General features: G+C 26.9%; 1 protein-coding gene across 1 annotated transcript; it reads left to right on the top strand.

Annotated features, from left to right (window-relative positions):
- Positions 1–291: 291 nt before the first annotated feature.
- Positions 292–7,846, top strand: LOC100797600 (protein O-glucosyltransferase 1). The gene is made up of 7 exons (XM_003521858.4): positions 292–455; positions 1,895–2,037; positions 4,290–4,828; positions 5,537–5,729; positions 5,822–5,886; positions 6,035–6,245; positions 7,193–7,846. Exons 2-7 carry the CDS (start codon positions 1,960–1,962, stop codon positions 7,535–7,537), a joined length of 1,431 nt encoding a protein of 476 aa, XP_003521906.1. The 5' UTR covers positions 292–455; positions 1,895–1,959; the 3' UTR covers positions 7,538–7,846.
- The last annotated feature ends 3,944 nt before the right edge of the window (positions 7,847–11,790 follow it).

Below are 11,790 nucleotides of genomic sequence, written 5' to 3'. Positions count from 1 at the left end.
TAAAAACTATATATCCTTTTCTATCAAAGTGTTTTTATAATATAAAATTATCCCAACAAAGTAACACCTTAATTATTTTCATAAAGCAAACGCATACCAGATTTACTTTCAGCTGATTAATTTAATTAAAGTTATGATATCATTCTTTATAGATGCTTAAATTATTTTATATTGTACATTCCATTTGTAAGCAAGCTTTGGACCTTGACTAAATGAAAATTTGATTAAGATCCAATATTGGAGGTAGTAAGAGAGCATATATTTAGTCATATACTATATATCACAAGCTGAAGTAGTGGAACTCCATCGATGTCCAAAAGCCAAGGTTGTCACTAATCATGATCTCATATATATAACAAAAAGAGAAAAGATGGTTTTCAACCTATGGCTTTTTCTCCTTTGCCTTCATTTTTTTGTTTGCTGCAACCAATTTCATGTTCAATTGGGTTGACCTCGTAAGTAATCTCTCTCTTTTTCTATCTTAATCAATTCTCTTAACTAATTTCAGTGTCTGTGTTCAAGTTATCCCTTGTTTTAGCTTAAATTTCATGCTTTGCTTGTTTTGTCAATATATTTTGCTTGTCACTTTCTTTGTTAATTTCTTAGTAACATTATTGGGTGTTGCTCTTGTGTATAGTTACTACTTACTACTAGGTACTCTTTTTTTCAGAACCAACGCAGTAATTTTAATCTTGAATCTGTTTTTACTTATTTACCCCATTCATGTGAAGTAACTATCAATACTTTTGGACATGCAAGTATGGAAAGAAAATACAATTTTTTTTACCATTAAGTTCGTTTCGTGTACAGTGTGGTGGTAATAGTATTTTATTTTTCCATCATTTTAAGTGCACTTAAATTCGTGAAAATGGTGAAATAGTTAGGCAACATTAACTAGTGTTATGATAGGTAGCCAAACCAAAAGGTCCAAAACGCACCATTTAATTATTATCAACTTCCCTCTGTTTCGAAATTTGATTGTTTAGGCCCGGTTGGGGTGATTTCTAGTACGTCCTAATTTTTTAAAAAAATGTTTTTTTTTTTAATTTTTAGTTTTGAACAAATTTATTTTAAAATTTTTCTATTATGTTAAAATTAATTTAATGAAATCTTTCCTCTCAATCACTTAAGGAGACAAAATTCAGTGCCAGATATATCAATGACTCGTTGGTTTACTAAACTAGTTTCATCTCATGTGCTAATAATTTTTTTCCCCGAAATTTAATTTCTTAAACTTTACTGTATGTCGAATTCGAAATTTCAAAATTTAATAGGATTTTTACTCAAAACATTGCCCGATAAAATAATTAAAGTCACTGTAAATTAACTGACGATATCAATGTAGAAAATTATTTGTTATTTTTCAAAGAGAAATGCTAATTAATTAGTGTTTTGTGTGACACTTGTTAAGAAAACATTTTAAAAAAATATTATATTTAAAAATTATTTAATATTATATTTTTAAAATAATTTAAAGTTTTTAATGAAGTATATTTATTATTCATTACTCGATGATTCCCTTGGGACACTTATTATCATGAAACTTTTCACTATGCCACTTTGCTATCGCTTACTTCTTACCCTGATATAGACGGTAGAGTACAAGAATCATACCTAAAAGCATTAAACTCTTAATTAAAAATGGCTGTACTTTACAATAAAAACTTAGATATATACTTTGCAGATACTTAATGTTGAGCAAGCTATATATTAAAAAAGTCGTACGTAGCTTTTGGGTCCAAACTCAGAATTTTAAGACTTTATTATGTGATTATGTGACCACTTGCTAACTTTTAATTTTGACTATTATTATAGTTGTACAGAGTAAATTCATAATATATTAAGCAAGTATTCTCAACAAGTGTAGTCAGCTATTAATACTCAACAACAACAGGTTGTAGAATTCTAAAGCTAACCTCTCGCATTTTGATTCATGGTGGCTGTGAGTGGTTTGGCATAATGGCGAAATGGATTTTCTTCCCCATCATCTTCTTTGTTGTATTTGTTGCAAGCACCTTCCTCCTGGAAATTAACCTTGTAAGTCTCTTCTATATATCCTTGACATATATATCCATATATCTCTATTTGTATATATTATTAAACCTTAGATATATGGTTTAATTCCTTGATGCTTGGTTGCCTTAATGCCCTTGTTTCGTTGTTAATTGGTAATCTATATAAATTTAATCTATTTTTTTTCAGTAAAAAAATCTAATCTAAGTTTTAAGACAAATTATGTTTAGAAAAAATAGATTATATACTAGTAGTATAAAATAATTTTTCACGCTGACCTAACTATAAAGTACAATTGATAAATTTATTGATTTTATAATAATAATTTTAAAATACATATTAATAATGATTTTTAATTGATTTATTTTTACTGGAAAAATAATTACTCATAGCTATTAAACTCTTGTTGTGATTCTTAGCTGTAGTGTATTATAACTTCTAAGAAAGCAAAGAGGCAAGGGTAATTACATCCTGAAATTCAGCTAGTAGTTATCCTCGTCAGATTTCAATTTATATTATTAAGACTTTTCCGAGCAAGTTAAACCCAAAGGAGAAAATTAAAGAGAAATTATGGGATGGATATAATACTAATTCTAATGTAATGATGTTGCTTAAGAAAGAAAACTCGTGCGATTCTAATTTGCAAGGAATATGATAAAATAATAACTAAACAATACTATGTTTTTGGCAATGTTTCGGGTGCGGATAAAATGAAATGCTAGAAACGAAAAGATTATCCATTACAGTCTTATCCACTCATTCAATCACAATAAATTTGTTGACTTATTATATAATTATATTAAAGTAATTTAAATAGTAATTTATTATAATATAAAATTATTTTATTACAATATAAAATTATTTTATACTATCCGTACATTAATATAAAATTCTAAAAAAAATATGTTATGTTTTATTTGTTTTCGGTTATCTTGATAGAATCAAAATGTACAAGGTTAAAGTATGACTTTTATTCTTATAAATATAAAAATATTTAAATTTGTTATATAAAATTTTTAGTATGTGATTTTGTTCTCATAAAATTAAAATATATTATTCTTTTTATCAGAGTAAGGATTGTATATTATTTTTTTTACATTGATTATATAAACATAAAAAACATCATATTTTACATTAATTATATGTATAATTAATGTGCAAGGTCATCATGATAGGTTCGAATAAATTTGAATCTACTTTTGAGCTAAACAAAATGACATTTTTTAATTTTGTGTGAAAAAAAAAGTATTAAAAAACTTGGAATCAATTTTAAACAGTTTCATATTTATGTGGATAAAAAAATATATTTTTATCCATTAGATAACTTATGTTTATTATTACGACAAGTCTAAACTCTAGCATTTGCTTTTTTTTTTTTTGAGAAAAAAGTTAGTTAATATATTTATTACTACCTCCTCCTTAAATATAAGATCTTTTTAATTAATTTATACTTTTAAAAATTAATTAATTTAGTTAATAACATTAAATTTATTAATAGTTTGTATTATTTTTCAAATATTACTTTGAAATTATTAGAACACACCATCTTTCTTTTCACTTAATTACTTTACCTAATTATTTAATGTATGTTAGTCCTTTTTTCAAAAAAATAAAAATAAGAGAAAGAAAATACATTTATCTTTTTAATTCATAGAATTTGTGCTAAAACAAATATTAAAATTATTTTGGTAAAGAATAATTCATCCATAAAAAGAGACAAATGATTTTTTTAAAAAAAATCTTATATTCAAAGACAAAAGTAGTATTTTATTAATTATGCAACTAAATAAAATTATATAAATATTTTTTACATGGTCAAATAATAAAAATATAATTATGTATAGTAGAATCATTAACTTCTACACGGTCAATGGCTAATATGATTTCTTTTTAATTGGAAATATGATTTTTTACATTAGTAATACATAAAAATTGAACTCAATTATCATTATCATTACATTTTCATCACTATAATATATGGTTATTTTTTAATTTATTTTTCAAAAAAAAATGAGAAAAATATATTGAATAAAAATATAATTGTAACATAGTAGGTATTACAAAAGTATAAAAAGTTTACTTTCCACGACCCTTAGTCCACATAACATTATTGTACACATTAATGTAATATAATATAATAAAAATGTGTATTCCAATATTTTATTTATTTATTGTTAGCACAATCATAACAGTTAGGTGTACAAAAATTATAAAAAGTATAATTTATGTATCTAGCTCATATTTATATATAACATGTTATCTTCTATCTTTTTCAGTCCAGAATAACAAGAACTACAATTTTCAAGACAATTATAATATTCAATAAGCAACAACCTCAATTCCCACTTAACTGCACGGATGGAAACTTAGCAAAAACTTGTTCATCATACTATCCAACAACATTCGATCTTGATGATGATTCATCAACTACATCATGTCCAAATTACTTCAAATGGATCCATGAAGATCTAAAACCATGGAAGAGTAAAGGAATCACAAGAGACATGGTTGAAAGAGGCAAAAACGTTTCCCATTTTAGGCTTGTAATTGTAAATGGAAAAGCTTATGTTGAAAAGTATGACAAAGTGTATCAGACAAGAGATGTGTTCACAATATGGGGAATTTTACAACTTCTAAGGTTATACCCGGGAAAGATACCAGATTTGGATCTAATGTTTCAATGTGGAGACAAGCCTGTTGTGTTAAAAAAAGATTTTCAAGGACCACAAGCCATGTCACCACCCCCCGTGTTCCATTATTGTGGAGATGAAAATGCACATGACATTGTATTCCCTGATTGGTCCTTCTGGGGTTGGTAAAGCTTCTATACCTTTCAAAACTAAAAACAACATTAACAAGACATTTTTTAAAGTGCGTTTGTCACCTGTTTTGAATGTGCATAATATAAGAAATGATAAATGGGAGGACAACATGTGGGAAGTAAAAATCAAGGATGCATTTGCAATTTGTTACATTGTCAATTTTTACCATTTCCTTTGGTTCCACTATTATTAATAATTTATTTTTCTATGCACATTTCTTTGAGAAGTGGTGAATTTGAATTCTCTCATGTTATTAAAAGTGTGTTTGGTGTGGTATAATGAAAGAGAAATAACTAATTTTTATGTCCAATCTCATCACAACTCTTTGTAGCTTCCAAATTTTTACATAAAAAATATTATTTTTGTGGTCATCACAAAACCAAAACACTCATTAAATAACATGATAATATTATGAGAGAAAGATCTAGAAATAGTTATAGTAAAAGTTATTATTATTATTATTATTATTATTATCATTATTATTATTATTATTATTATTAGGTTTTATAATTTTGTTTGAAATGACCTAAATCTTGGTGGAAACCTTTTTTTAATCTTCTTATAGATTTTTATTTTATTTCTTCTATTATGTTTTGTCTCAAATGTGTATGTTTGAAGATACAATGTGATTTCATTATTTTCCTTAATTAAAATGAAAAAAAGGAAAATAAAGTTACACTTTTACATTTTTTTCATACAAGGCCTGAGATCAACATAGGACCATGGGAAACAACATTACATAAGATATTGGAAGGCAACAAGATGATCAAATGGAAGGATAGGACACCCTATGCTTTTTGGAAGGGCAACTTGGCAATGGCTGATATTAGGAGAGAACTTGGCAAGTGCAACCCCACAAAAGAACATGATTGGAATGCAAGAATACATAACATAGTAATATATAATTTTAACCCTAGTTTTTTTTTCAGGTTAGTATTTCATCAATTATTTGAGGATGAATTAACATATGTTTCTTTTCTTTTCAGCAATGGAACAAGGAGGAAGCAAATAATTTTGAGAGCTCAAAACTAGAAAACCAATGCAACTTTAGGTAAATATTTTCAAGCTCTATGTAGGATTTTTTTATATCATTATTATAGAAGGAATTAATTTGTTTTTTTAATCTATTACACACATATATTATTTTATATTTTACATAATAAATTTTGAAATTTGTACGTGTTGTGTTTTGTGTTAAGATATAAGATCTACGTAGAAGGAGCCGCGTGGTCTGTGAGTGAAAAATACATAATAGGATGTGACTCAATGACCTTGTTCATAGAGCCTACATATTATGAGTTTTTTACAAGAAGCATGGTACCTTTGCAACACTATTGGCCTATCAGTCCCAAAAATATGTGTGAAGACATTAAGTATGCTGTGGATTGGGGAAATGCTCACCTTGATAATGTAATCATTTTCTTCCTCTATTTTCTCCTAAATTATTTTTATACTTACACAAACTCATGTTGCGCTGAAATTATTTTATTTGCACAATGAAACATGCCCTTAGTTTCTAGCTTCATTACACATGGGATTTAACTTTAATTGGACTTAGCTATATAACATCCACCTAAAATTTTAACATACCTAATAAAAACTATTTTGTTTATGACTTACATATTTATGCACGGAATTGTATTTTTTTTCTCTCTAACTAAACAACCTGGCTTTTGCTTCATAGGATAACAAAATAGTCTTTGACACCTTTTATATATAATAATCACAAAATATTGTATTAGACCTTTTCTGACTATTGCACTATGTAATGAGAAAAAAAAAAAAGTCTAGGTCAACGTCATTAGTTTGATAAGTTCCACTTACACAATAAATTATTAAGTGGTCTAAAATTATCATTACCTATCACTTAATTGAATATTAATAGTTTTATCTACTAAACTAAAAAACTTACACACAAGTGTGTGTGTGTATATATATATACACACACACACTCACACAAATTGGTTGTGGTCTTAGACACATGTTGATCCCATATCATGTAATAATTTCTACACTTTTACCTTGTATATTTTTCTTCTTCATATATGTGTAGTTGGTGGAAAGAAAAGAAACAAACAACACAAAACTCTTGATATCAATCCCAAAAAAACATATGCATATGGTGAAGTTAATACCCATTCTTTTTCTAAGCATAAGTCTATATATCCTTGAAAAATAGATTATTCATAAATATGACAAATTAAAAGGGAAGAAAATAACTAATTAAATTGGTCAATTAGCTAGTTGCATATTAATTCGTTTAGTATTTTTTTTTAATACATTTGAATTCCTTGGTTTATCCAGAAAGGAATCCTTGCCTAATTTATTTCAAAAAAATCAATTTTAATTAATTGCAGGCACAAGTAATTGGCAATGGAGGAACTAGTTTCATTGTAGAGAATTTAAAGACGAAGTTTGTGTATGATTACATGTTTTATCTATTGAATGAGTACGCAAAACTCTTGAAATTCAAACCAACCATACCAACAGGAGCGGTTGAGATTTGTTCTGAAAGTATGGCATGTTCTGTGCATGGTCTAGAGAAACGTTTTATGGTTGAGTCCATGGTGACCTCACCAAGTGATACTCCTCCATGTACCATGCCTCCTCCTTATACACCTGAAACTCTAAAAGAGTTTTTACAAGAAAAGGAAAATATAATCAAACAAGTGAAGACAAAAGAGGTCAATACAAAGATGTAAAGGCTAGTGTTGATTGTGTTGTAGTCTATATGTAGATGTAGTTCTTATGCACGCACAACACTCTTCATGCATGCCATATTAGCAATTAACTGTTGGTAACAAATTCAACCTATCAAAATGTGATTGAATATTCTTGATTGGAGAGCATTTTTTGTTAATTTATTTAAAGCTTTTAGTTATGTCTTGTAAATTTAGTTTATTACATGAATAAAGTGCAATATTTTCCTATACTACATCCTAATTTGGCTCAATACCAACTCAAGAATCAATTTTATTGTACACCATATAGTAATAGATTTTTTTTTGTTTCCTCTCCATCAATGATAAAAAGGACCTTGTTATTCTCACACCTTATAATGTTAAGTTTACCCCCCCCCCCCCCCCTAACTTTTTCAAGATTTTTTTACAATACCATGTTTTTGTTGTGATAAGTACATAAAAAAGCTTGTTTAATTTTTGTTGTGTTTTGGGGTGTGAAATCACCAAAGAAAATGGAAATAAGTTTTCACTATGTTAGATTTTTACAAAGATTAACACAACCAAAATAAATTTCCATTTTGTATGATTTCACAATATACAATTAATAGTGTTTCCATTGTGTATAGTGAATTCTTCGAACTTACATCATTAAGTGTAATAGTGTGTGTTTAGTTTCATGGTGAAAAACATGAAAATCAATTTTACTAGAGAGAGAAGAAGTGACAACATGGCGTTTCACATATTATTGTTTGTTAGTTAATGTTGTTACTAACAAAATTAACATTTGAACTAGTTTGATGGACAAAATGCAATTGCAAAAATATTTTTTTTTAATTTTTATCTTTTAGCTCCTCACACTTTCAGGCGAAAAAAATTAGTTTACTCAATATGTGGAACAGGAATTGGCTATTAGCAAGAAGCCCAAGGTGCATAGGCTCAATCTAGCCCATAAATGAATTTAGGACAAATATTATATCATCAAAGTGACAAAATTATTCTAAACACAATAAACTTAATAGAAAAATAAAATAAATTTTGAGATTATCATAAATTGAAAGTGACAATGATATTATTTGATCACAATGTGTAATTAGGGTAGATAAAGTTACACAACATATGCTAACAATCTAGTTTATTTTGACTTATTAGACCTAAAATAAGTAAGTAATACAATAAGAAAAACACGAAATACCGAGCAAAACTAGCAACCAAAATATTTATGTCGCAAATTGCGTTCGACTTAGCAACCGCTAACAAGATTCATCATTTATAAACAACAATTAGTGATTGGAAGTTTCAGTAACAAAAGAATCAGTCGCTAAATTAGTTGCTGCGTTATTTTTTTCAACAATAAATTTTGTAGATTTACAAGCAATTGTGCTTGCGACTAAATACATTTTAAATTCAGCAACTGACTTTGTTTAGTCACAAACTATGAATTTTTTCCAAATGGAGACGGACTAGTTTTAGATGTTAATTTACAATATGTTTTGTTTGTTGTTTTTGCCATTATTTTGGACGAAATGATTCAGTCGCTACTTTTATAATTTATAAGTCACTTTGAGATAGAATAGTTTGTTGCTAATATGACATTACAAATTTTAATATTATGATAATCGTTATAAAATTGTGATTTTAATATTATAATAGATCAATATTAACATCAATAATATAAAATTGAAAATATCAATATTAATAATATAATAAATATTTAAATAATAAAAATATAATTATAACAAACAAATTAGGTTTTGAATTTTTAAAATATCTATTTAACTTATTATTCTTCATCTTTTCATAATATCTATTCCAGCTATTAGGAAACTATTTATTTATTATTTAAATATATAAATGAAATTTTATAATTAATATTTACATAATTTATTAGTTATATATAGGAGTGAGAATAGGACAGGCCAGACCAGGCTTTGAAAGGCCTGAGTCTAGCCTACGATGAATTTTTGAGGTCTGAGCCTGACCTATAGCCTATCAAAGGCTTTTATTTTGACTCGACTGACCTGATAGTCTTTTTAAAAGTTTTTTTTAAAAGCTTTCTTTACATTAAATCTTTAATATTCATTTGCTTTGGAGTAGACACGTAATAGAAAAGTTAAAGGAAACGTTAACAGAAATAGGAAAGCCAATGAGAAATATAAAAGGGCACATGACTCACACCTAAATTGTAATTAAAGTCTTACTTGATTACAGTGATAAAAGTTATGGAGCAGTAATGTGTAATCAAAGTCTGATGGTTTTTTAAACAAAAATTAGTTGTACCCAAAAAATAATATAAGTATATATTGGTACCCAAAAAATAATATAAGTATATATACATACATATAGGCCGGCCTATCAGGCTTATAAGATTTTTTAATAAGCCTATCTATTTAATTTAATAGGTTTTTAAAAAAGTTTGGGCCTAACCTTTTAATTAAATAGGTCAGTTCAGGCCAGACTTTATGTAGGTCAGGTCGTAGACCCCTGTAAGCCGTCCTGACCTATTTCCACCCCTAGTTATATATAAATTTAAGAAAAAATAGACTATACACTCCTGGAACAATTTTAATTAAACTCATATGATCGAAACAAATTTAAACAATTTTAAAAGAAAAAATTATTTTTTTCAGTACTAGTCTAAGGAAACCATAAGATTGAAACAAAATAAGATTGAATTTTTATATTTATTGATTAAAACATATGATTTCTTAATGAAAATAAAAAATTAAACACCGCTTTAAATTTGTTGACATATTTCAATGTTTCATGTAATTAATATGTAAACACTGAGGGTATGTTTGATTAACATTAGATTCAAGAGACACGCATTCTAAAACACATTTTGTGAGAAGTGAGAATTTAAAACTTTTGATTGAATGGTTGTTTGAAGACTTTCCAACGAAAAAATAAACACACTAAACAAATTAAACTTTGAGGTTTTAGTTTATATACATATAAAAAAGGACGGAGGTCAAGGCTTCCGAATGTTACTTTATAATAAATAATAAATAACAGATCAAGATAATGTCAACATTATAGAAATTAAGTTTAAATTAAGGTTAGATAAGCATAACCTTTTCTCGTCGCACGTACGTGTCTGATAAACGTATTTGTTAAAACTTTGCAGAATTTTATATTCAGAAAGAATAGTATTTTATGGACACATGGAACTTGTTAGACAATTCTAATGTTTGTTCGGTCATGCATGCATTATCCACTCAGTGTGAAATGTTTGCTTTATCTTTTTAATATGGAAGGAAAAAGAGTCATAGACTTAGTTGGATTCAATTTCATTAGCTGTGTGCGCAGTTGTTAGATTTAGGTAGGTTAATTAGTTTAATTTCATGTTAATTATTCAGTTTTTTAGATGAACTCAGACATTTTTGTCTCAAAGTGAATTTTACGTATTTGAAATGAATAGATCTGCATTAGCTGGTCTGATGCTACACATTGTAGTTTCTGCTTCTTCTTATTCACTTGGCCCATGTATGGGTCAATTAGTTTATAATTAAAAAAAGTGTTTAAAAAAAGGAACTTTTTTTTAAAAAAAATTCTTCTTAAAATAGATACAATTTATTTCTTAAAAAAAGAGAAAAATTATTTTTTTAATAAAAAATGTTTAAATAAATACATTAAAAAATAAAAAATAATTTATTTTATTATTTTTTTAAAAACAAGTTTAAACAAATTCACCCAATTATATCATACGCAAATGCAACTATATATATGCTAATTTCTTGAGATATTGAGAAGTATTTTTTCAATTGATATTTTTTCACTTCATATATTTTTATACACACAGAGTGAGACCGGAATAGAATAATTTGTCAACTATGCCACCATATTTATTATCTAGTTAGTTTTTATTTATTTATTAAAAGGAACACCGAAATTCAAAGAAGAAACTACACTAGAATCCCACATAGCACCTTCTTTACAAAGGTTGGAGGTTGCTCAAAAATCAAAAACTTATCTCCCATAACATAAGTTTTCATTTTTTATGAATAAATATTAATTATTAATTTTTATTAAAAATATTTATACATGATTCAAACTCACGATCTCTTATATTTTTTCTTCACTCCTAAATCTTCATTTTCCAACCACACCATACCAATCATATATCTCCCATATAAATGTACATGATTAACAAACTTTTGAGTTAACTCGCTAATTCCTACGAGTTTACGAGTCTACTTACCTTCTATGAGTTGACTCTTGAGTAAATTATTTTTTAGTAGATTCTGGGTAAATTCTATAAACTCTAAGTAAAATCA

The sequence above is a fragment of the Glycine max genome, chromosome 3 (genome assembly GCF_000004515.6).
Source record: "Glycine max cultivar Williams 82 chromosome 3, Glycine_max_v4.0, whole genome shotgun sequence".
Lineage (NCBI taxonomy): Eukaryota > Viridiplantae > Streptophyta > Magnoliopsida > Fabales > Fabaceae > Glycine > Glycine max.
The sequence above is the reverse complement of the archived record's forward strand: the minus strand, read 5'-3'. Positions and strand labels throughout refer to the sequence as shown.

What these genes read in the sequence shown, in the direction of transcription:
- LOC100797600 (XM_003521858.4), top strand. Translation starts at nt 1,960, where the DNA reads ATGGCGAAATGGATTTTCTTCCCCATCATCTTCTTTGTTGTATTTGTT. An exon ending in GAAAACCAATGCAACTTTAG is followed by an intron (nt 5,887 to 6,034) that starts GTAAATATTTTC and finishes TTTTGTGTTAAG; the next exon opens with ATATAAGATCTACGTAGAAG. An exon ending in GAAATGCTCACCTTGATAAT is followed by an intron (nt 6,246 to 7,192) that starts GTAATCATTTTC and finishes AATTAATTGCAG; the next exon opens with GCACAAGTAATTGGCAATGG.